The sequence below is a fragment of the Uranotaenia lowii genome, chromosome 2 (assembly GCF_029784155.1).
Source record: "Uranotaenia lowii strain MFRU-FL chromosome 2, ASM2978415v1, whole genome shotgun sequence".
Lineage (NCBI taxonomy): Eukaryota > Metazoa > Arthropoda > Insecta > Diptera > Culicidae > Uranotaenia > Uranotaenia lowii.
The window spans coordinates 1,400,043-1,426,912 of record NC_073692.1 but is presented as its reverse complement, the minus strand read 5'-3'; the positions used below and the strand labels follow the sequence as shown (position 1 = coordinate 1,426,912).

General features: G+C 43.0%; 1 protein-coding gene and 1 long non-coding RNA gene across 10 annotated transcripts in view; one reads left to right on the top strand and one right to left on the bottom strand.

Moving 5' to 3' along the window:
- The window catches only part of LOC129749882 (uncharacterized), a 169,614-nt gene extending 150,452 nt beyond the window's left edge, over positions 1 to 19,162 (top strand). For all 9 annotated transcript variants that reach the window (XM_055744995.1, XM_055744994.1, XM_055744992.1 and 6 more), the window contains exons 6-9: positions 15,946 to 16,435; positions 16,501 to 17,187; positions 17,249 to 17,331; positions 17,393 to 19,162. In XM_055744995.1, the coding sequence (XP_055600970.1) occupies positions 15,946 to 16,435; positions 16,501 to 17,187; positions 17,249 to 17,331; positions 17,393 to 18,166 (2,034 nt within the window). In that variant the 3' untranslated portion in view covers positions 18,167 to 19,162. The remainder of the gene's footprint in view (positions 1 to 15,945; positions 16,436 to 16,500; positions 17,188 to 17,248; positions 17,332 to 17,392) is intronic.
- An 86-nt stretch (positions 19,163 to 19,248) lies between these two features.
- On the bottom strand, positions 19,249 to 22,172 carry LOC129749885 (uncharacterized). Its single transcript, XR_008738204.1, has 2 exons — positions 20,118 to 22,172; positions 19,249 to 20,037 (listed from the first exon to the last, which is right to left on the bottom strand). It is a non-coding gene; the product is annotated as an uncharacterized LOC129749885 (long non-coding RNA).
- Between the last annotated feature and the right edge of the window lie 4,698 nt (positions 22,173 to 26,870).

Here is a 26,870-nt window from a genome sequence, read left to right as displayed (position 1 = left end):
GGACCTGTGATTTTTATGCCAGAGGGTCAGATTGGTCAGAGGAATCAGAGGAATTTATATTTTTGTAACCAAAAAAATACCAAAACCTTTGCCTGATATCTATTGACCGATTTAAAAACCCTTGAGTGAGACTCCATAACTGAGGTTCTCACTTTAAATTTTTTTTAATGTGGATGGGTGTCTAGTGTGGTGGCAGAAAGGAGAAGTTGCAACAGTTCGGACTAAACTAAATCACCTTCAAAGAATGTGTCTCTTAGGGATGTCCGGATCGTTCACAACAACTCCTACTGCAGCACTAGAAGCTCTGTTTTCTATCAAACCTCTACACTTGTTCCTAAAACAGGAAGCCTTCTCATGTGCTTTTCGTCTACAGGCAGTTGGTCTCTGGCTGTCAGGAAATATCGAAAGATCGTCGAGTCATACAAATGTGTGGCCTGAATTAGTTAGATTAAACAAGTTTAATCTAGCGCCAAACGATTAAACACTCTCGAGTAGTTTTCCCTACATGGGGTTTAAAGTCAAATTTCCTTCTCCTCAAGAATGGTTATCAGGTTTCGTAGAGGACCAAATGTCCTCTCATATTGTATTCTATACTGACGGTTCATTATCAAACGGCCGTGCAGGTGCAGGAATTTACTGTCACGAGTTGAACATAGAATATGCTCAACCTCTAGGAAAATATTGTACAGTCTTTCAGGCTGAGCTATATGCTATTATGTATGGAGTGCAAATTGCACTTCAAAAGAAGATTATGTTCAGAACAATTTATTTCTGTTCAGATAGCCAAGCAGCTATCAAATCACTCAGTGCTTCCAGTTCTAGATCAAAACTGGTAATCGCATGCCGGAAAGCAATCGAAGAACTTGCTGAAGGCAATGGATTAAACCTTCTATGGGTACCCGGACATAAGGGAATTTTTGGAAACGAATGCGCCGACGAACTCGCTAGAGCTGGATCGGAAAAGGAATTTTACGGACCAGAGCCGCCTGTCCCAATATCACCATGTTGGTTCAGAAACCAAATTCAAACTTGGTCCTCTAACCAGCATGAACGATACTGGGAAGAGTTGGACACTTGTCGTCAAACTAAATTATTTTTAGAAAAACCATCTCCAATCATATCGAGTTACTTATTAACTTTAAATAAATCTCATTGCAGCATCTTAATCAGAGCACTCTCCGGTCATTGTAAACTTAACTATCACATGCACAACATTCAGCGTGCTGAATCTCCAGTATGTGGTAGTTGTGAATCAGATGTGGAAGATCCCTTCCATCTTATATGTAACTGTCCCTCATTTGCCAGACTACGTTTTCGTACTCTGGGATCTTACGCTTTAAGCGAATCTGAGTTTAAAAAATTAAACTTAAAAAACATTCTATCATTCCTTACCGAATGTAGAAAAGAGCTTTAATGCTAATAATCCCTAGTGGAAAGGCTTTATGCCATCTTAAATAGATTGAATTTATTTCTTCCTTTTATAGGTTTTTCAGGTTTCTCAGGTAAATGATGAAATCTTGGATAAAAAAAGGCTAGGCACAATTTTCCCGTATGTTTGGATAACGTGCCGCTATTAAGCCTACCCCCATTCTGATACCTGATACCTGATGAATGTGGCTTTAAAACTCAGAATCCGAAATAAATATACCCAGGACCTGTGATTTTTATGCCAGAGGGTCAGATTGGTCAGAGGAATCAGAGGAATTTATATTTTTGTAACCAAAAAAATACCAAAACCTATGCCTGATATCTATTGACCGATTTAAAAACCCTTGAGTGAGACTCCATAACTGAGGTTCTCACTTTAAATTTTTTTTAATGTGGATGGGTTTGATTGTTCACAAATTTATTTTTCTAGAATAAAATGAAAATTGAAAAAAAAAGTCTTTTCGAGATACCCTCAATCTTTGAATAATAATAAAAATGTTCATTTAACGTTATTTGAAACAAATTGTAATCGAAGTAGCCCTTTTAGAGCAATCGGTTCTATCGAAGCAATCTTTTGATGACTGCATCCTGTATAACAGCCAATATCGAGGCGAGGCACAGCGAATAGGAGCGCAGACTACCCGGTAAGTTGTTGCCTATTGACTATTTCATCGGTTATAGTGCCATTTCTGCTAGTTCTCAACTATCGACAGATCTGTCAACTTGCTATGACAACATTGGGCAACATTGAGATCGGATTGAGAGCGATGGTGCGGGCCATTCAAGACAACCTGTGTTCGAATCAAGTGTGGGACCTCGTACCGTGTCCTACAGAGATAAGACCATTGAAGTCAAAATGGTTGTTCCGTATCAAATAGGACGACCCTATTCGATATATCAAACACAAGGTTTAACAATCAAATGCTGAAGATTGATTTCCTTAGGTCGAAATCAATTCCTGCTTTTACAAAAGATGTTCTGAAGGAGATGAAATGTATGTCATTCTGTACGTAGATAATCTGCTACTCATGCCATCAACAGCGTTGAGCAGAACTTCATCGGACATGTGGAACGAACACGACGGAACGACTGGTTTGACGAGGAGTGTAGGAGAATGATGAACCAGCGAGTCTGATTTTTCCAGAAAAAAAGCGCCGCTTGGATGAAGAGGAGCTCGAGGAACTGGAGCAGCTGCGTCGTTCCCAGGAAACACGAAAGTTCTATCAGAAGCTTAACGCATCCCGCAAAGGCTTCGTGCCGCAGCCGAAATGTGCCGGGATAAGAACGGAGGCATCCTGACGGACAACCGTGAGATGATTAAAAGGTGGAAGCAGCACTTCGATGAACACCTGAACACGTAGGAGACCAAGACCGGGGAAAGCTACATCGCCGGCGTAGTCGACGACGTAGGTGGCTCCTCTACGTCATCGACTACGCCGTCCCAACCAGTGTGCCAGTGCCAGTGTGCCTGATTTTTCAGGATTTGCCTGATTTTTCGAGGCTCAGCTTGACAACCTGATAAGCCATTGAATTTCCCTGATTTTTTAAAATATGCCTGATTTTTGCAAATGTGAGGAAAAATGGGTACCTAGTGAGTAACTAGATAAGGTACCATTGTTGAAGTAAAAAAGTGAAAATGTGGAGCGACGATAAAAAAAAAGATCATCACTTTGAGCGAAAATTCCATAACTTTGAGGTAGCCCGATTTTTATTTCAACAGTTCCCTGATTTTTGAAAAAAAAAAAAAAAGGTTGGCAACCCTGCTCCCAACGATGAGTGAAGTTAAGGAAGCCATTCGTCGGCTGAATAGCAACAAATCGGCTGGGAAGTATGGTATCTCAATCAATCTTATCAAAATGGGTTCGCCGAATGCTTACACCGGTGGATGGTGCGGATCTGGGACATAGAACAGCTACTGGAGGAGTGGAAGGAGGGGGTAATATGCCCTATCTACAATTAGGGCGACAAGTTGGACTGTGAGAACTACCGAGCGATCACTGTCCTCAATGCCGCCTACAAAGTGTTGTCTTGAATCCTACTCCGCCGCCTAACGCCACAAGCAAAAAGATTTGTGGGAAGTCATCAGGCCGGCTTCATGGAGGGACGGTCTACGACGGACCAGATATTCACATTACGGCAAATCCTCGAAAAATGCCGGGAACACCAAGTCCCTACGCACCATCTATTCATCGACTTCAAAGCCGCATACGACACGATCGACCGTAACGAGCTATGGAAAATTATGGACGAGAACGGCTTTTCCGGGAAGCTGATCAGACTGATCAAGGCGACGATGGATGGAACGCAGTGCTGTGTGCGGATTTCGGGTGAATTGTCGAGTTCATTCGAATCTCGCAGGGGGCTTCGACAAGGTGATGGTCTATCCTGCATGATGTTCAACGTGGCGCTAGAAGGTGTTATTCGACGAGCGGTGGGCGAAATGCGGGGCACGATTTTCAACAGATCCAGTCAACTTATCTGCTTCGCCGATGACATCAATATAGTCGGCAGCGCAAACTGAAACGCGAAGCAGGAAGGATTGGATTGATGATTAATAGTCCAAGACGAAGTACGTGCTGGCCTGCGCGAGACAGACCGAACCCGCTTGTCCAGTAATAACAAGGTCACGATCGACGGCGACGAGCTGGAGATAGTCGAAGACTTTGTCTATCTCGGCTCACTGGTGACCGCAGACAACGACACCAGCCGTGAGATCCGGAGGCGAATTATCAGCGGAAGTCGTGCCTACTATGGATTCCACAAGCAACTGCGGTCGAGAAGACTTAGCCCTCGCACGAAGTGTAACCTGTATATGACGCTCATTAGACCGGTTGTTCTCTACGGGCACGAGACATGGATATTGCTCGAGGAGGACCTGCGTACAATCGGAGTATTCGAGCGACGAGTGTTAAGAACCATCTTTGGCGGCGTACAGGAGAACGGAGTGTGGAGGCGAAGGATGAACCTCGAGCTCGCGCGACTCTCCGGCGAACCCAGTATTCAGAAGGTGGTGAAGGCTGGCCGGATACGCTGGGCGGAACATGTTGCGAGAATGCCGGACGACTGTCCTGCAAAATAGGTGTTCGCTACGAATCCGGTAGGAACAAGACGAGCGGGAGCGCAACGAGCGAGGTGGTTGAACCAAGTGGAGCGTGATCTGGCGAATGTTGTTCTATAATAGCACTCAGTGCCTGATTATTAAACCGCCATAAAACTTAGTGACAGTTCTCGATCAATATGTCAAAACAGGACACGCTCAGATTAGATAGCACATATTTGAATTGGAATTTCCATTTTTACACAATTTTGATAAGTTCTGTGTGTTGATTTTGAATTAAAATAATAAAAAATTATAAAAATCTATGAAAACTTCGAATCACCGGAAGTGGAATGAATAACTCTACAATATGAGTATTGAGTTCAAATAGGAGGAACAAAATTTGTTGCTTGACGCCATCATTAATACAAGATGGCGGCTTCCGCTTTTATTTTCAAAGCTGTAAATAACAGAAAATATCACGAAACCTTCTTAATATTGTTATTAGGTGAAAGTAATAAACGAGTAGAAGTCGAATTTCGCTGTCCGTCGCCATCTTAAATTCCAAGATGGCGGCTACCACTCAACTTGAAAATACTGTAAATGACTGAAAATCGCCTCAAACCCTTACAATATGGGTATAAGTTGAAAGAGATGAACCAGTAAAAGTCGTAGTTCGTTATTTGACGCCTTTGAAATTCAAGATGGCGGTTTCCACTGAACTTTAAAATGTTGTATAGGACTTATAATCGTATGAAACCCCAACAATATTGGTATTGAGTGAAAGGGCTAAACGAGTAGTAGTCGATTTTCTCTTTTCGCTTTACTCTGAAATGCTGTAAGTGACTCAAAATCGCACAAAACAACCACAATACAGACCCCGATCGTTTTTAGCAACATTAGATTTTTGCAACATTCGATTTTGGCAACATCCAATTTTGGTACATGTCCCTAAATCAAACACATAACAGAAACAACATTACCTTATAGTTTTCGCCCAATACAATTTAGACATATTAGCATGATAAACATAATACAATGACATAAATAGCAAATATGGCAAAAAACAAAAACTATCGACAAAACACGAAAAATGCAACATGCATCAAAAACATGTTAAAAAATGTAGTACTAAGTAAAAGCAAAGTTGGGAAAAAAATCGTTTGATTTTGACAACACAAAATCAGGGTCTGGTTCTTCTAGTTTATCCCTTTCAACGAATATTTTCACACAATGCCCATATTGTGGGAGTTTCATGCGATTTTCAGTGTTTAACAGCATTTTAAAGTTCAGTGAAAGCCGCCATCTTGGATTACGAGATGCACCTGATAGCAAAATTTGACATCTTCTAGGTTAGCCCTTTAGCCAATACCCATATTGTGGGGGTTTCCTGCGATTTTTAGTTATTTACAGCATTTTAAGGTTCAGCGAAAGTCGCCATCTTGGATTTCAAGATGATCTGATAGAGAAATTCCACTTAAACTGATTAAGCCATTTTACCCAATGACCATATTGTGGGAATTTCAAGTGACTTTCAATGATTTCAATCATTTTATAGTTCAGTGGAAGCCTCCATCTTGGATTTCAAGATGACGTCTGATAGCGAAATTTGTATTCTACTCGATGATCCTTTTCAACTTATCCCCATATTGTGGGAGTTTCATGCGATTTTCAGTTATTAACAGCATTTTAAGGTTCAGTGGAAGCCGCCATCTTGGATTTCAAGTTGACTTCCGATAGCGAAATCCGACTTCTTCTAGTTTAGCCCTTTCACGAAATACCAATATTGTGGGCCTTTCATGCGATTCTCAGTGACTAACAGCATTTCAAAGTTCAGAGGAAGACGCCATCTTAAATTTCAAGATGGCGTCGAAAAGAAAAAAATCGGCTTCTTCTAGTTTAGCCCTTTCAACCAATACCCATATAGTGGTTGTTTAATGCGACTTTTTGTCATTTACAGCATTAAAATTTCAGCGGATGATCCCATCTTGGATTTCAAGATGGCGTCTGATAGCGAAATTCGACTTCTAATCGTTTAGCCCTTTCACCAAATACCAATATTGATGGGGATTCATGCAATTTTAAGTCATTTACAACATTTGAAAGATCAGCGGAAGCCACCATCTTGGATTTCAAGATGGCGTCAGAAAACGAAATTTGACTTCAACTCATGATTTATTCCACGGGTGATTCACAACCAATCCGTTTTTATTTAAGATGTCTGTCCTCATTTACTGTACTAAGGATTAACAACTCAGAAATGAGGAAGCGTGTAATTGGTTGGCTTGCGAGAGAAACGTCAAATCGTAGCTTTTTTTGGGGTCATCATTAAACCATAATAAAACTAACTAGCCTTTTTTACCATAAACAGGCTATTAAGCATTGAATTGACTAACGCCATGTTGGTTGCAAAATCGAAGGGCACAAAATGACGCCATGTTGATGGATTCACAATGCAAGCATTGGAAAATATTTTTTCGGGCCTATTTTCCATCAATTCCATCATGATTGACCATCAGATTTGACGAGGCCCATTTATTTTAAATACTATTTCATACACATTTTACCTAAAATCCTGACTGGCAGTACAAAAGAGGCTCATAATATGGTACACACATTGGTATTTTGGCTATTAATTTTACCAGATCATATCTCAATAATGCAATCATCATTCATCAACCATTATGGTTGCTGGAAAAAATAAAAATAAAACTCCGAGAACTCACAGAATCGAAAAAAACAAAAATTCCTAACGTGTTTAATAATAGCTTTTTAAAAGCTTTGGTGACCAACATTGATGACCAACAATGATATGTCATGATGACGTTTCTAGGCTAGGGCCAAATAGGCTAATTTTGGCTTTATTAGAGTCCAGGTGATGTTATAGAATGCGCTTTAGCTTTTTATGAAGATTAATGCTATAGTCCAAACGAAATTTTGCTGACCATAATAAAGCTAAAATCGTTACTTGGGTTATGTGTGACTGCTGCTGGTACAATAAGGCATTTTTTTTCTAGGAGGCCCACTTAAGCCGGATGCCTTTCTTTTCTTAACCCGACCTTGAACGAATTCCTATTTATTTACAGTTTTTGAAGAAACTATGACGCAAAAGTTTAATTCAACATATAAATAGAAAAACTGAACACAGTAGCCAGTTTTCGAAAAAAAAAATCTCCAGTCAGTCACCATCCCCGTAGTACAACGAATTAGTTTGGCGTCCCAAAAAGTATCAACAACAATATGGCGAAGGGCAAAGGCAAAAAAGGGGGTAAAAAGGGTGCCAAAGCCCCTGCTATGCTCGATGATCTGAAAGCGGTCGAGCGACAGTTTTACGAAATCGCACTCAGCGATGTTGGACAGAAGATCGAGCGACTCGAGCGCCACAATGCGGTGACCAAGGAACGGAACGACGAGCTGGACCAGCAAATTCGGCAAATCGAGGATGACCATTCCGATGCGCTGGCCGCGTTGAATCGAAATTGTGGCGAGAAGACGGCATTGATCCTGCAGTTGGAACGAGAGTTGGTGGACCTTCATGTGGCTCAAAATAAAGAGTTCAATGATTGCCAGAAAAGGATAAGGTATTTGGAGGACAAGTTGGACGACATGAGAGAGCAACTGCAAAAGGAGATTACAGAACTTACCGCAAGAACAGATTCGTTAGAAGATTTTCGAGTCCACAAAGAAGAATTGGTGGCTGCGTTTGAGACCCGTACGAAGGAGCTAAAACAATTATACGACCAACAAAGTGAACAGCTAGAACAGATGGACCGGAAATTGATGAAAGATAAAGATCACCTGCGTAAGGAGGTCGAGAACAGGCTGCTGGACCTATCGACGGAATTCACTAAAGCATCTGAGGTGAGAGTGGCAGCGCACAGTCAAAGATTGGTACGGGAAAATATCGCCACTAATAGTGAAATGGATCGGATGTTATTCGCGCAGGATGCAATCAAAAGTCGATGTGAGATGTATAGGAACGAAATTTCAGAGTTGGCTATCAAATTTGTACATGATAACAGAGCATTGAAAAATCTCATGCTCTTGTGTCAGGAAAAGACAGAAATTATAAAATACGTGCAAGAGCACTGCCAAGATTTGATGCAAAAGAATAATGATCTCAGAGAATTTGAAACAAAATTTAAAGATTTCCAACAGAAAGTTCAATCAATCAAACAAAATTCCAAATCACTTAAATCGCAAGTTGGAATGCTAGAGCAGTATGTTCACTTCATCACGACTGAGTATGAAGCCAAACGACAAGAGGTTCATCATTATAGAAAAGAGTTGAATCGGATTTCCGATCAAATGCAAGCGGTTCGATTCACGGTAAAATCCGCCTTAAAAAAAGACCACCCCGACGATGATCTTCCTTACCGAGAGCTGAAACGTAAGCGTCTGTTTCGAGATCTTTTCCGCCTCTTGATTGATCACGAAATTCTTGCTCGTGTAGTCGAATCTACAGCAACACTACCCGCACAGCAAGATCAACTTTTTTCGATCGTTAAGCTACCATCTTTCTCCCGTGATAAAATCAATAAGTTGGTTAAGGTTGCAGAAGCCACGGTTGAGATAGATCTGTCGATTCCGGTTGGCCCGGATGCTGGAGTTAAGGATATTTTTTCCCATGAAACATCTAAGACTGAAGAAAACGTCATTTTCGATATCGAATCTGGTCCAGAGCTGGTGTTCAGTAACGACTCCGATTTGGGAGAAGACCTTTGGGACGATAGAATCGATATTGATTATGCTAGCAGCCGTATTTCGATGCTACGATTAGGGGATCTTAATAGGTCAAGTGTTTTCGATGCGTAATTCATAATATTGAACTACAGAATTAAAGCCACTTCACAAAAAAAAAACCGCAGGATTTGTTTCTTTTCAAGACAAACTATAGATCTATTATTTTGAGCTAAGAGTCCTATAAGTTCGACATTTTAATACTCTCAATTCTGAAAACATGTTAGCAAGTCTCAACTCAACTGAATATGGCCCTGGTCAATCTTTCACTGGTGATCCAAATTCCCTGCTATTACACTAGTGCTGGGCATTTAATTTTCCGAGGAAAGCTCGACGATCTTTCCTGGCTCCAGATAGACCCTCCTTCTTCTTCTTCTTCTTCTTCTTCTTCTTCTTCTTCTTCTTCTATTCTGATTGTGGATTGTTTAAATGCACGGTGATAGACCCTCCAGCCTTCTTTGATTGTGGCTTTTGAAGTTGCTTTTCAAGTCGTGTTTTAAATAACATAACAAACCTAAGTAACCCGTATCGAAGCTACATTTTTGTTTACAAATTTAGAGACTTCCGTTTCGAGATGGGCAAGGCAAAGGGAAAGAAGGGTGGTAAGAAAGGTAAAAAGGCGAAAGAGCCCCCGCTGCCGAATCCGCGAAACAAGGAATTCTTCGAGACGACCTTGGTCGAACAAAATCGAAAGTTGGCCGATCTTCGTGGGGAAAATACCTTCCTGGATGAGCGCAACCGAGAGTTGGAACAGCGACTCAAGCAGCTCTATTTGGACCGAGCGGCTGTGAAAGCATTCCTCGAAAGGACGTTGGAAACAAAGGTAGATGTCATCGAAGGGTTGCAGAAAGAGATCGACCAACTTGTGAAGGAACACGAGGAGCAAATGAAACAATGTAAACACCGAATCGATGATTTGGATACTGAGTACAAAGCCACTTACGAACGTTTGACCTTTGAGGTGAAACTTTTGAAAAGCAATCTTGTATCCCTGGATCGATTCCGCGTCGAAAAGGAAGAACTAGAATCAAACACCAAAGCCCAAGATGAAGAATTGGAACAACAATTACAACTACACAAAACAGTTCTGTACGAAAAAGAGCGCAAGACGATCGTCACCAAAGACTATTTGCGGAAAGATATCGTTCACAAACTAGACCAGTTGGAGAAAGAATTCACAAACTCATCCGAAATTCGAGTTACTGCTCATACGCAGCGTCTGGTCCGACAGAATATCTCACTGAAGAACGAAATGGACCGCATGGTGTTTTCCCAAAATCGTCTAGAAAAAGAACTAGCACTGGTGAAAAGACAACATGATGAGATGTTCAATCAATCCCAAATCGATTTAGCTGAACAGAACCATGTCAGCGAAATTTTGCACGGTAGAATGCATATAATCGAACAACTATTGGCTGAGTACAGTAAAGTAATCGAAACGAATGCTCTTCTCAACGGATACAGACAAAACTTCAATAGCTGTGAACAGGAGAAGTTGAAACTCGAACGCGAGATCCAACAACTGCGAAACAAAGTCCTTTCTCTTGAACAAACGGCTTATTCCATCAACTCAGATCGTCAAGCCATGCAAATTGAATCGGAGAAATGTTGTTGTGACTTTGATAGGATTGCCGCAAGCTTGAAGCTCGTCTTAGGCATTGTTGAAAAAGCTAATCAAGAGTACGCAGCCAGTTTATCCAAAGATTCTTCAGTCAATGAGCTTGAACGTGAAAGAATTATTGTAAATCTGCTGTACGATCTGCGAAATTTGCTGCTCCGAAAACAACCAGAAGAGCCAACTTCGATAGCGCTTTCCCCCACGACACGTTCCTTCGAAACCATGGACATTCTGCTGGCCAAGGGACGAATCAGTCAAATCTACGGCCTGCCGTCTGTGCACTTCGAGAAGGAGTTGGCAACATTGGGAGAAAGTTTGGAAAGCGAACTAACTTCCGCCAGTAGTGTGATCCTGGATGTGATAAGCGGATCGGTGCTGGTATTCCGACGATCCGACGAATCTCTGGAAGCTGAAAGTGTCGCCGATGAGGAAGAAGAGTTGGAAGAGGAGGAAGAGATCATTAAAGTTGAAAGAGAGAAATCTACAGTCGAATCAGCTGAAGCCGAAAGCAAAGTCATCGAAGGAGAAGAGCAGCAAAGTGGGGATATCGTCTTGGAATCCAGTTCGGCTAAAGTCATGTTCGACGAAGTCCCAACTGAGTTTATTATAGTTGAAGAAGATGCTGCCGAAAGTTATCAGGAGAAACAAATTGTTGAAGAGGGTAGCGAGAATAATGTTGAATGAAACGTTGAAAGAGGTTTTGAAAATAAAAACAAATTTCTGTTGTGGATCAAGATTTTTTTTTAACTTTTACTATTGAAATGTGTTCTCTCAAAGCAATATTATATTTTTCAATGTGTTATTGCTTAATTTTTTTAACGGTATATTAATATTTTTTCTTTGTTTAGAATATACCAAAAATGAATTTAGAAAAAAAAATTGTCTTGCCAGGCTCAACGCTCAAGGTAATAATTACAGCCTGTCAATAGATGTAGTTATATTCAAAAAAAACTTGTCATTTTAGTCCAGTTTTTCATCATGTTTGTTGGGTATGGCATTTTTGTTATTGACATTCTGAAAAATTAAAAAAAAAACTTCAAAAAATCTACCTAAAATTGTATTTAAAACTCCCCAAAATACAACAATTAAACTAATTTGAAAATTCCGACAAGATAAGGCTGAACGCCAAAAAAAATTGAGGTAACAAGTTTGAAGCAATAAAAATTCAGTAGATTCACTTTAAAAATAGGAGCGTAGGAGAAAAAATTTTAGTCAGCAAGTTTTATAAAAGTATAAAATTACAACAGAATAAGGTTATAACACAGTAAAATCACTATCCCTTTTAATACAAAGGCTTTATGATAAAAAAAATATTATTAAATCATAATAAGTATATCTGGTCTTTAGGGCTTGTTGAATTATTTCCCTTCAATTTATCTGCAAAGTTTTGTAAGAGCTAAAATTTTACATTTAACAACAAGTTCTGTAATGTAGGCCAAAAATTTATACATTATTCCGAATGCTTACCTCAACAAGTCAATGTATACTTACTTACTTAAACCAATTGTAAAGTTGATCATTTTTTGTCACACTTAATGTTGATAGTTAGTCTTGAAGTGAATCCGGGTGGTTGCCGCATGTATATTTCCTCCTCAAGATCGCCGTGGAGAAATGCGGTCTTGATATCGTACTGCTTAACCACCATTTTCCGCCTCGCAGCAACGGCCATTAACGTGCGGAAAGTAGTCTGGCGCACCACGCACCGGGGCGTATACTTCGTCGTAATCGCATCCAAACTTTTGTGTGAACCCTTGGGCTACCAGGCGGGCTTTGTAGCGAATGATGGTTCCTAGTTCGTCCCGTTTCGTCTTGTACGTCCACTTGCAGCCAACGACCTTTCGACTTTTCGGTGAATCGACCAATTCCCAGGTTCCGTTTTTCATCAGCGCGTCGTACTCCTCCTGCATTGCAGCCGACCAACGATCGCCGTCATCACCGCTAAGGGCCTCTCGGGGGGTTTTGGATCACCAGTTGACCGTTTGGATTTCTTGGCTCGTTTGGAACTGCGACACGTCACCACCAGCCCCTGCTTGGACTCGGATGCCTGAGCGTTACCACCATTTGGCTTCTGGCGACCAGATCTGCTTGACTCGTGCGATGAAGCTGAAATTTCACGAGCAGGTATACTACCTTTGAAACCAATCAAATAGTCAAGCAACTTGCCTGGAACTGCGCGCTTCCGTCCGCTGCGCCTCAACACCTGTGACACGGGTGGATTTGAAGTAGAGTGCGGGGAGCGCAGTGGGAATAGTTACGTCACGTGAAGGATGTAGTTGTCGGTCTTCTTCATCTGATTCGTCATCGGTAAGGATGTCTTCCATCGATTTGGGACCATCGGATTCCGGAACGTTTCGTGAAGTAGTCGGAACCATCGTCACAGGGGTAACTGGAACGTTTCGTGTAGGATGCTGGTCCACCGGTTCCTCAAAGTCCAGCTGTGTGTACACCGGCTGAGGATGTTGAACCCTGATGGCAGCCTATGCTGATTGCGACTTTGCTCTCCCTTCATCCAGAAACGTTACATCCCGGACCTTCGTCATAGAGCGTGTCTTGATGTTATACACTCTATACGCCTTGGAGTCTTCCTCGTAGCGAACAAGGATGCACTCTTCAGATTTAGCGTCGCATTTGCGTCGTTTTTGTTTCGGAACGTGACCCATTACCGTAGTTCCGAAAATTCTCAGATGCGATAAATCCGGCTTTCTTCCGGACCAGATTTCCTCAGGCGTCTTGGTGTGACCCTTGGTTGGTGACCGATTCAACAGGTAAACGGATGTGGACACCGCTTCTGCCCAGAAGCACTTCGGAAGACCGGCTTCGAAAAGAAAACACCGGGCTCGTTCGACGATAGACCTATTGACTCGCTCCGCCAAACTGTTTTGCTCCGGGGTGTAATCGGTGGTTGTTTAGTGTTTGATGCCAAGTCGTTCCAAAAAACTTTGGAAACCTCGATTTGTGTACTCCTTCGAATGGTCTTGATCTTGCAACCCTGTTGTCGTTCGGCCATACTGTGGAAGGACTGGAACGCTTGTAGTACCTCGGACTCGGACTTCGTCACCAAAAAGTAGACGAAGATCTTCCTGGATTTATCGTCCACAAACGTGATGTAGTGCCGATTCTTCCCAATCGAAGGTTCCTCCATCGGCCCGCAAACGTCCGACTCCGGATACCAGGCCATTTCACCAGGTTGCTTCAGACTTCTTATGACCCATTCTGCTGTGCCAAATCGATTGAGTTCCACCGGACGAGCAAGCCAAAGATTGATGGGGCTTCTGACCATCGAACTTGAATAATCCATTCACCTTCGTTCCGGTTGCGAAAACCTCTCCGTCGGAATTGACAACAGCACACCCGCTGTTTTCGAAGATGACCTTGTTCCCGTTCTCGACAATTTGACTAACGGACAGTAAGTTTGTCGAGAGACCCGGAGTAAATTGGACATTTCGAACTTTGATTTCGCCTTGGTTGACTCGTGACATCAGCTTTGCATCTCCGATGGACACAACATCCATCGCTTCTTGATTGGCAGCAAACACTGTACCACTGCCTCGGCGCCGATTCTCGAGCAGATTTTCGTCATTGGTTAAATGGGATGTGGCCCCTGAGTCGAAGTACCACTCACCATTTCGAGCTTGATCCACCGTCGACAGCACCGTGCAAAATGCGTTGTTCTTTCTGACTCCTTTCCGGTTCCTCTCCGGGCAATTCCTGGCAATGTGTCCGATCTTAGAACACGCATGGCATCTCGGACCCTTCGGCTCTTTGTTGTGGGACTTCGATTCATGATGACTTCTCGGATGGATTTGAGAATTGTGTTGGACCTTCCGGTAGTTCTTGGAAACGAATGCAGAACCTACCACCGGATCCTCGCATTCTTGAAGCAGCTTGGTTTTGATGAGATCGCCTTTGATCTCGATGCCGAAATTTGAAATCGCCATAACCATCGGACGAAACTCTGAGGGAAGGCCAGCAAGCAGCAATGCTCCAACCCATCCGTCGCTAACGTCAAATCCGATGCCTCTTAGTTGGTGGGACGTTGACATGATTCGATTAACGTACTCGGCAATCGAACCACAGTTCTCAAGCTTCGTGTTGATCAAGTTTCTCAGCAAATCAACCTTGCGTTCCGTGCCGGAGTCTTCAAACGCTCTCTCCAGATTCGACCACACCTCATGTGCAGTTTCGGCTTCCTGAACGTGCACATAATTAATCGGATCCAATAGCAGGATTATCTTCGCCTTCGCCTTGCGATCTTTTCTAGGATGAATTGTTGGCCTCGCACCGGTATCAGTAACGGTCGGCTTCACCACATCCCACAGCTTCTCCAATTCCAGGTATGTACGCACGGCAAACTTCCAACTGGACCAGTTGTCGCGCCCTGTTAGCCTTTGGATTCCGGGTAGACTTGAGATTGAAGCGCTCGGACCATCACCGCCGCCAGAACTTCCAACTGCAAAAAACATCTTCGGTTCTTCAAATCTTCCTGACTGGGCCTATAACCTCTTGTAGTATGGGGTTCCGCGAATATAACTTCAATCTTCCAAGACGTGTTTCTTTTTAACTCTGTGGAACGCTATACTTCAAGAGTTAGTTATTCTGTTTTTCTTTTTTTAAGCACGAATCAAAGAATTGGTGTCTTATCTTGAGGAAACTTATGAATTTCAGTAGCTTAGGAGTTTTGGTTTAAAGTGGTCAATCGCTTACTATGCCATGCCATGCCACATGGTCAATCGCTTACTATGCCATGCCATGCCACATTACTCTTATACTCAGCCCGAGATTTGTGGAGGGATGGCGTAGAGCCGGTCTCCGCAGAACAAATCATCACACGTGCTGCACTTCCTTTCCCCCTATCGACTACATGGACTTGGCCGGCGTCGTTATTGGTTAATATTTAAGATTAAGATTCTCAAAATTGGACAATGAGAATGTGTTGCGTGTTCCCAGGACCTTTCATTTGGTTCATTGTCCAATGTTGTTTATCTCGAGCCAATAGCAAGCTCAAGCTCAAAATACAACAAATTAAACATTGAAGTTTACTGTTGATAAAATGAAAATTTCTGAATTATGTTATTAAAATGGACGGCAGTTCTAAAATCACACTTCAACATCTTCCTTCCAGGGTCCATCTGTGCAAACGGAGAGATGCGGCAAAGAATCCACGTTCAACTCGTGGGAGTGCATGTTCAGCCCTGGTCCGGGAAGTGGAACTCTTCCCGCGCAGATTGCCGACGTTAGCACCGAAGTGGGACCGGCGTGCCGTTGCGGATGCATCATACACCTGGGGGTGGTCAAGCCCAAGCGTATCATAGCATCTTCATCGGAAAGCTGCCCTGAGCGGAGCCTCTGGTTGGTTCAGGGCGACGAGGAACATCGGATCCGGTTCACGGTCGATTTCAGCAAGTTTCCCTGCGATCAGCAGTGGCTGAAGGTGCGCGACGGGGACAAACTTTCCCAGGAACTGATATTGGAGTATGCCTCGGGCCATATCGAGTCCGGCAAGAGTACCGAATCGTCCGGGTCGAGGTTGTTGGTTGAGTTCCACTCCAAGAAGATGGAACACTACGATGAAAATTGCATCGCAGGATTTCTGGGACAAGCGGAGCAAATAAGTTCGTTTACTTCATAAGTAAGTTGTTATTCTCTGTTACTAATTGTTATTTCTCCTCCATTTCAGAAATCCAATACACTCCAACGAACGTGTCAGTGTCGATAGCCAGCAAAGTGATCATGCCGTTTGTGCAATCATTCAGCTACGAAAATCTAACGATAGCTCACATCTGTGCAATAGTATTTATAAGTTTCATAATATTCGTTAGTTTTATCTTGCTAGTACAGTACATGTTCCGATACCGGAAGTACGAGCTGGCCACCACTCAGATGGAGGTCGATTCTCCCGCGCACACGCCATTTGGTTCGGGTCATTCGTTGAATCATGGCCAGCAGCCGCGATCACGTGCCATGTCAACCACCACGCTCATCTCGGAGATCGTGTCATACGTAAAGCTGCGACCCAAAACCGGTATCATCAAGCACCATCGCTTCCGGGAAAGCATAGAATACACGCTGGAATCAACCGACCTGCCCAGCGACGGTAGTCTGGAACATTCCGCTAAGGAAGACAATACCGATCGCCCGGTTGACGAGATTGCGTTGAAAACTCTCGGAAATTCGGAGAATCCGGGCCAAAGTGAGACTAGCGAATGTAATTCGCCCACCCACGTGATGGAATCGTGCTATTCGGACGATCAGTCGACGAATCTCAGCTCGGCGTATTCCACTCTGAATCGGGAAAAGACGCCGCTAGTGGCTCGAAAAGATCGCAAGAAAACTCCGGAACATCGGAACGAAACCAAAAGTGAAGGTAAAATTTATTTTTTTTTTTTCTGGGAAAAACGCATTTTATTACATTTACGTAATTTTAGGAGAGCACTCCCCTAGCGAGAAGATCATGATGGCCAGTAGTAGCAGCACGGTAACATTGACCAACATCAGCCCATCCGATGTAGTAAGTAAATTAAGTTAAATTCATGTCATATCGAATATTGGATTAAATTTGTCCTTCCCAGGAATGTTGTTCATCCCCGGCACCAAGCGTAGCCAACAATAATGCCCGCATTCGACCGAACAACCTCAAAGAGAGCAAAGAGAAGCGCAACCTGCAGAAGCTGCTGGCTGGATCTGATTTCTCCCTCGGCCATCCGGAGGACATGGAGATGGATTATTACGACTACAACGTGATCAATGCGGGGGCAGCACCCGGATCGTACCTGGGGATGGATCCCGCTTATCTGGTATGGATTCCACCGCTCAACGAGGACGACGACAACATTAGTGGAGAGGTGAACCTCGAGCAAGACACCCTGGGGGAAGGTGACACTGGATCCGAGCCACGTAGCAGCAATACAACACCGAACGAAGAAATCATGAAGATACTGCAGCAGCAACGTCGGAATGATTACCTTATCGTGAACAGTATTTCCAAGAGTGATATCTACTCGGAAACCGAGCAGGCCGATTATCGTGCCACCAATAATGGGGCCAAGAAAAACCACCTTCAGGAGCTGGCACTCAACAATGCGACGAGAAGAAGAATCAGTTCGCCACCATCATCGGTGAAAGACTCAAACGATGGGCGAGAAAAGGAAACCTCCTTTACCAAATCGCCGGTGGATAATAAGCAGATTGCCGATTTTTACGAAATGGCAGACATTCAGTTCGCCGATGACGAGGCCGACGAAGGTGACGAAGATGACGAAGAGGCCACCCCCGTAGACGTTACTAGGACTCGTTCGCGGCCGATGCACTCGAGAAAGGGAAGCACGAAAGCGACCAAAGTGTGAAACGCATTCTAGCAAAAGAAATGCGCGTATTTCTGAATTAGAATAGGTATAATAATTTTGAATTGATATGTAAACACAAAGGAGAATGGGACCTCTTTCTAGTCAGGTATTTAAGCGTGGGCTGAGAAACAAAATTGTAGAAATTCGGCCTAAAAAGTTTTTACATGTGCATTGAAAGAAATAAAAATCTGAAAACATTTAGTTGCCTTCGCCAAGAGTGTATTCTGAAGTTGATGTAGGGAATTTAATTCGGATAGATTTTGTGAGGTACTACACTATTTGCCACTATCTGGAGGGCTCTTGAAAGATAAGTTAGAAAGTTTTGACATTACTGCAATTATAGGTTGTTCTCAATGTTGAACATCATGTCTATAAACCTTTATATATTTGACAAATGCTAAAATAAATTCGGCCCGGTATTTACAAAGTTCAATGCGCATATACGAAACATTGACGTTCTGATGCTTATAAATGTATAAAGGAATTGAGTGTAAATAGTAAATGGATAAACAACTATAATCGTACGTATTTGTAAGTTGACGAAGCGAATAATTTGAAAATAAAATTCTTTATCTTTTAGATGTAGTGGAGTATGATTTTAGGTTCAAATGCATATAAGTATACTAAAACACAAAAGCAGATAAGTTGTTTTCGTTTTTTCTTGCTTAAATTATGTAACAATTAAAAAGCAGCGGAGGATCGCAACTCATACGCTTCCTTATTGAATCTCAAATCAAACTTTCTTTCACTTTTATTATAGATAAACATTCGAATACATTTAGGCCTCTGAAAAAATGGACGCTTTCCTACAATAATAAATCAGTTTGAAGATAAAGTTACAGTTTTTGAGAAATAAACGAAAAAAAAGAGAAGAAACTAGCGGAATAAAACAGTTTTAATGAACTATTATAATAATAGGGAAATTAGCGCGTGTACGAAGCTGCAAGTTGATGTTATTTTTGTATTATTCCCTTCGCCGGATAATTAGAATAAACTGTACTCATTTTAACAAACCTTAAACTGGGACCGAAACCATCCGAAAGCCTTTTATCCCCAAAATGAATAAAAAAAAAACAATCATGTTCAGTGCTTGATGCATTTTATTAATTTATCTTTTAAATATGTATAATTTCGTTTCAATACAATAATGTCGCCGGACTTGGAAGGTTGCCTTCCCGGTCAAATGCGTCCATAAAAGCCATCCAAAAATCGTACTGACACTCCGAGCAAACGAAAGTTTTGTGAAATGCCTCTCTGGTTAGTTTTGGGGAGGGGGATCAAAGAAAACAAACTTAAATGCAAAAGTGCAAAGTAAAGTAGAAAACGGAAATCGGCAACAAAAACGATGGCCAGCTATCAAATAGATTAGAGATCACACAACAACGGAAAAGTTTATATAATTATTTTTTTAAAACTGTTTGGAAATACCTCTTAGCCACAATTTCGAAAACTGCTGATAACTTTTTCTTGAACAACAACGAAAGGAAAATGTTAGTTACACTTCCAGCATGCACGGTTTTTTTTCCTTGGGATTCACAGTTTCTTTCATTAGGTTGTGAATGTCTTCGGTCAAAAATACAAAAGATTTCGACACACTTAAACGTAGGTAGTTTGATGTTGTAGGATGCAAAAACATAAGTATGGATCGATGACTTGTTGAATGTTTCCTGTTTTGTTCTTGGCACGCCTCACTCTTCCACTTTGTTGTTTATAAAAAAAAAGAAAAGAGGGGAAGCAATGGATATCTTCTCCTTCCTAAATAGAAGATGAGTCGATGTTCCAGATTTTGGTATTGCAGTCTTGTCCGGTGGAGATTAGCGTTTCGTTATCGAGCCAAACCAAACCCGTGATCTGGGACTGTGGGTGAGCATCTACAAAATAAAAAAAAAGTATTAGTTCAAACATTACCTTAAGTGAAAAAAATAAAGTTTGTTTAAACTTTGATACTCACTCTTGATGATCGTGTGCTTGGCCGGAGCATTCACGTACCAAATGATGATGGTCGTATCGAGAGAACCGCTCGCTACCAACAAACAGTTCGGCGAAAATGCCACGCAGTTGACGCGGGCATTGTGGAATCCCCACTCCTTGTTATGAGCAGGCTAAAAAACGGGAAAATCGGAAGGCATCAGATGAATTCAATCTTTTTTTCATTTGTTGTATTTATCCCTCTATCCTCATCATGATTCGTTTAGAAATTTTGGAATTTTAGTTGACATTCTCGATAGCATTATTGCCTTTTTTCGAGTCTTTTTGTTTTTTTTAACGTTCAGATTTCTCGACGCACTCATACGGTAGATTAGTAGTATTTTTTCAACTAGTTTTTTAAGTTGCACTCTCGATTCACTTTACAATATTCAAGTTACATTTGCATAACCCTTAAAATTTCATTTGAAGATACAAACAATTTCACTTAAATTCGTTTTGCAATATAAGAAATGCAGTTCAAACACTCATTTATATATTTGTTGCTACGGCCCTGAGAGGGTGAAATTAGGGGGAACATCAAACCCATTTTGTGACAGATTAGTTTGACAGTTTGATAGTTAGACAGGTGAGAAGAGAAAGGAGAAAAGAAAAAGTAGGAAAGTCGGAAAAAATTGAAAAACGTGTTTGATAGATTGGTTGGTGAAAATTATAGTTCTGCTTGAAATTGTATTCTCTCGTGCCGAAGTGCAGCATTTTCTTAGCTGAGTTTGATGCTATTCTAGCAAGATTCCGATCAGTAGGTTGATTAAACGTCGAATTCACTGCCGTGAATTGTCGTTCCCGGATAAATATTGTATTTGCGAAATATCTTGCTTTATATTCTCCATCAGATCGAATCCGAATCCGGAACTGATTGTAGGATCTTCGGCAAACTCGTTTTGATCGAAGAAGAAGACTTATTTTTGAGTCACGTCAAATACGGACTACAAAAAGTCTACAAGCTCAAAAATAATGAGTTCGCGGGATCCTAACCTCAATCAGTCGAGGACGACTGCTGCGGAACACAACTGTCTCGCCTGTTCCCGTCCGGATGGCGCTCGTAGCATGGTTGCTTGCGATGCCTGCGATAACTGGTGGCATTTCGATTGCATCGGCGTTACCGAATCTGTTGCCAATCGATCGTGGATCTGTGGTACCTGTGAGAAGAAGCGCGGAATGGAACATCCTGCTGCATCGACGAAATCGATAAGATCCGTGATATCCGTGCGATCTAACAGTTCGGCAAGATTGCGCCTTCAGCAGCTCGAGGAGCAGAAAGCTCTGGAAGATAAGATCCAGGAGAAAGATCGCCAATATCTTTCTCAGAAGCACCAACTTGAGCTCGAGATCGAGCAGGAGGAAGCAGTCGGTGGCAGCGTTTCCAGTTTTAGTGCTCGGGATCGGATAAAGGCAGTGAACCATTGGGTCAGCGATGTACGACAGCAGGCGAATCCGGAAGTGATACCTGCTACTTCCACGCCACTTTCGAGAAACGTACCGACTGGAGCGGTTCCGAAACTATTTAACCCGATTGCTCATCAGCTTTCCGTGATTCCCGAATCAAATCAAACTGAATGGCAAACAGCAGCACTGATGCCCACATTCCGAGCTCCGCGTTTTACAATCCCTCCGGGATTTTCTACAGTTTTGCACAACGAAGCAGTTCCCCCGACGGAAAATCCGGGCAGAACGTGCGTTCAGCAGAACGAGTCAAACCAGAGGACCCGGGATATTGGACAGTTGCCAGATAAGCAGTTCCCGGCTGCTTGCACAGGAGTTGGAGCGGCTCCCAATCCGTATGGAATCCACGGCGTTGGATCAACGGATAATTCACAACCGCGGCAGGCCCCAAATTCCTGGGCCTATCCTGCTGCTGGTGTGATCAGCGCACAACAAATCGCAGCGAGACAGGTGGTGTCGAGAGATCTACCCAAATTCTCCGGAGATCCTTTAGAGTGGCCGATGTTCGTCAATGCTTTCGAGTCTACCACGCGGATGTGTGGTATCCAGCCCGACGAAAATCTAGCCCGTCTGCAGAGAGCCCTCATCGGCAATGCCAGGGAAAAGGTTCTCAGTATTCTGACAATTCCGTCCGCCGTACCGCAAATAATTACGACCCTTCGGGATGAATGCGGAAGACCGGACCAGTTGGTCAACTGCTTACTGACCAGAATCCGAACAGCAACACAACCAAATGCCAACAAGCTTGGAACGCTTGTCACATTCGGTCGAGAAGTCCGGAACCTGGTGACGTTTATGGAAGCAGCACATCTACATTCTTACCTCTCAAGCCCTATCCTACTTACGGAGATGGTAAGCAAGCTCCCACCATGTCTGCAGTTACAGTGGGGCCATTACTTGATGAGCGTTCCGGTACCAAATCTAGAAGCGTTCTGCAACTTTATTTCGACGATCCGGACAGCAGCTTGTAACGTTTCGACAGCGACGGAATCCTCCGTAGAAGTGTCGACGAAAAGGGAGAAGCGGAAGGAAAAAGTAGGAGGCTTTTTGAAAGCCCATCAGGAAGTTACAGTGAAACCAGAAAATCCGAAACCCTGCCTCGCCTGTGACAGCGTGGGGCATAAGATTCGTGAGTGCGAAAGGTTTCGCAAGCTTTCAGTCAGCGAAAGATGGAAAATAGTCGAGCGAAAGAAAATGTGTCGAAGATGCCTATTTCCACACGGCAAGTGGCCCTGCCGCACAAAGTATCCTTGTGGAGTAGACGGTTGCTCCGAGGCACATCATAAACTGCTTCATTCTACCAAAAGCTCGGACCAATCGGAAGCACAATCGGGAACCTCAGGAACTGTATCGACGCATCGGCATTCTCGAGACAAAACGCTATTCAAAATTCTCCCCGTGAGACTATTTGGAAACGGGAAATCTGTAGCGGCGTTTGCGTTCCTGGATGACGGTTCCGATCTAACGTTAATCGAGAACGAAGCGGCAGAAGAACTTGGCCTCGAAGGCACGGAGAGTCCACTATGCCTCGAGTGGACGAACAACGTACCCAGAAACGAAAATTCTTCCCGTCGTGTCAATCTAGCCATCGCAAAGATTAACGGAGGAGAAAAGCATCTGCTGAAAAACGTCCGTACAGTCAGAAATCTGGGTCTCCCGAAGCAGACAGTTAACTATCCCGAACAGGTCAAGCTCTACCCGCACCTTCGAGGGCTACCAGTCGAAAGTTACAACGAAGCAACCCCTAGCATTCTGATTGGGGTGGACCATGCTCGGCTGATTATGACGCTTGGTAAGCGTGAACGTCGGAACGATAAGCCTGTTTCCGCCAAGACTCGCTTAGGCTGGGTAGTGTTTGGTGGCAGAAGTTTAACCGCAGAACAGTCTCGAGTCAGAGTGAACGTCTGCAGATGCGCTTCGGATGAACACCTAGAAGACATTGTCCGAGAATTCGTCTCTAGCGACACCATCGGCATTCAAGGGCAACTTCCACCGGAATGCGAAGAGGACATGCGAGCGAGGAAGATTTTGGAGGAAACCACGGTACGAACCGCTTCCGGTCGAATTCAAACCGGATTGTTGTGGAGATCGGACTGCGTCAAGCTGCCAAACAGTTACCATATGGCGAAAAGACGAAATGATTGTTTGGAGAGGCGGTTGGCAAAAGATCCAGAGCTGAAAGCGAACATCACTAAGCAGATTCTCGAATACCAACAACGTGGGTACGCGCACATAGCAACCGAACAAGAGCTCCGATCATCCAACCCAGACCGAACGTGGTATTTGCCCATAGGAGTGGTTCGACACCCGCGTAAACCTGGTAAAGTCCGGGTCATTTGGGACGCAGCAGCGCGGGTCGATGGCGTGTCACTGAACTCTGCCCTCCTCAAAGGTCCAGACCTACTGACCCCGTTATTGTCTGTGCTATTCCGCTTTCGTGAGGAACAGTTTGCTGTAGCCGGAGACATCACACAGATGTTTCACCAGCTGTTGATCTGTCCAGAAGATCGGCAGGCTCAAAGGTTCCTGTGGCGTTCAAGTCCTGAAGCAAAACCGGAGGTGTACGTCATGGACGTGGCGACGTTCGGAGCAACCCGCTCCCCCTGCTCGGCGCAGTATGCGAAAAACCTCAACGCCAGAGAACACCAGGAAGAGTATCCCGATGCATCGGATGCTATCATCAACGGAACATACGTCGACGATTTTTTCGACAGTCGAGATACGGTAGCCAAAGTGGTCAAATTAGCACAGGAGGTATCGATCGTGAACCGAGCAGCGTGTTTTGAAATACCATCGTGGCAATCCAATTCCCATGAAGTTCTTCGGCAGCTAGGCGGTGAGTTTGCCGAATCTGATAAGTGTTTTTCGGCAGTACAAACTGCGTCATCGACCGACCGAGTGTATCGTTTGGAAGTCCCACGAAGATGTTTTTATATTTGATGCCCAATTTCGAGAAGATTTGAAGCCTTTGTTGTCTACTGAAAGTATCCCCACCAAACGTCAGGTGCTGCAAGTGGTTATGAGCCTCTTTGACCCGCTCGGGTTCATCTCCTTTTATACCATTCACGGGAAAGTGCTCATTCAAGACATTTGGCGCTCAGGAGTCCTGTGGGATGAAAAAATAACAGCAGAGAATTTGAAAAGTTGGCACAGGTGGATAAAATTGTTGTCAGAGTTGAACGAAATTAAAATACCTCGATGTTACTTCCCGAATTATGAAATTGGAAGCTACGAGTCTCTCCAATTGCATCTTTTTGTAGACGCGAGTGAGATCGCGTACAGCTGTGTCGCATTTTTCCGTATTATCGACCGTGGATTACCACGTTGCTCACTCGTAGCAGCAAAGGCCAAAGTGACCACTCTGAAACCCCAATCAATTCCCAGAAACGAGCTTAATGCAGCACTTATCGGTGCCCGATTGGCAAAGACTATTCAAGAGGATCATCGACTAGTCGTCTCGAAGCGATACCTTTGGACAGATTTCTCCGTCGTTCTCTCTTGGTTGCAAGCCGACCCCCGGAAATACCGGCAATACGTGGGCTTTCGTGTGGGTGAAATTCTATCGATATCGAAGATCAACGAGTGGCGCTGGATACCCTCCGAAATGAACGTCGCAATTTCTGTTCCACCAGTAGATGGTTCGTAGGACCCGAATTCTTATACAGTCCGGAGGATGAATGGCCAAACCGAAAACCGAATGCAGCGAAAGTGCCGATAGATGAACCGACGGCGCTGAATACGAACTGGAAGGCGATGGATTACATGCTGGATCAATTTTGGAAGCGGTGGATTACGAGTTGTCTTCCAACCATAGCGCGTCGTACCAAGTGGTTTCATGATGTGAGACCCCTACGTGAAGGAGACCTAGTGGTGATAGTCGACGAAAGCGTTCGGAACGGCTGGCTTCGTGGAAGAGTGTTGAAGACGTTTCCTGGAGAAGATGGACAAGTTCGGCAGGTCGACGTAGCTACCAGTACAGGGATTCTTCGCCGTGGGGTAGTTAAGGTTGCATTGCTAGATGTATGTGAAGGTAAAGCCCCCTAAAGTGGGCGTTACGGAGTGGGGTGTTGCTACGGCCCTGAGAGGGTGAAATTAGGGGAAACATCAAACCCATTTTGTGACAGATTAGTTTGACAGTTTGATAGTTAGACAGGTGAGAAGAGAAAGGAGAAAAGAAAAAGTAGGAAAGTCGGAAAAAATTGAAAAACGTGTTTGATAGATTGGTTGGTGAAAATTATAGTTCTGCTTGAAATTGTATTCTCTCGTGCCGAAGTGCAGCATTTTCTTAGCTGAGTTTGATGCTATTCTAGCAAGATTCCGATCAGTAGGTTGATTAAACGTCGAATTCACTGCCGTGAATTGTCGTTCCCGGATAAATATTGTATTTGCGAAATATCTTGCTTTATATTCTCCATCAGATCGAATCCGAATCCGGAACTGATTGTAGGATCTTCGGCAAACTCGTTTTGATCGAAGAAGAAGACTTATTTTTGAGTCACGTCAAATACGGACTACAAAAAGTCTACAATATTTAAAAGAAAATAAATCAAAATTTCATAAAGCTATCTTTACTGAGTTATCCAGCTGAACTCATTGACAAATTTGTGATGTTGTTTAAACCCTTTTTTCATCTAAAATTAAGGTCATTCTTCCTCGATTACTGAAACTGTTTGAATCCGTCTTCTAAATTCAATTGAATTTTTTTTTGTCGATGTACAAGAGTTTGACATGCTTCAAAACTAACTGATTGTAACTAACCTCTCAGTACAAAAAGGCTCTTTTTCACTTTCTCAAGCTGTATACTCAACTCACTTGAAATTCATGAAAAGAAACATTTGAACTACAAGGTGAACAAGGTGACTCCTTTTGCACTACTTGTTTTTCTTCCGGGCTTTATAAAGTCAATTTAACGGGATATTTTCTCACCGAATGAGAAAATGAACGATCAACCCAGCATTACTCCATGCTGCTCGCTCAAAACGATATAGCATATGACGTTACGAATATCTTAGTTAGCAAAATGAAAGCTTTTGAAACACTTTTCCAATAATTCACACAAGTTGGGAAAAATCTTAAAACTTTTTGACACGAGATCACTTATGTAGGTTCTTGTCCGACGACCTTGTAACAAACTTCAATATTTGAAAAGAAAAAAACGATAACGGAAGAAGCGGAAACTGAATTTTAAAACTGATGTATGACTATAAATATTGAAAGAAGAACCTAATTGATGATCAGGATATACAAATAACATACGGCATATTACTACAAGACA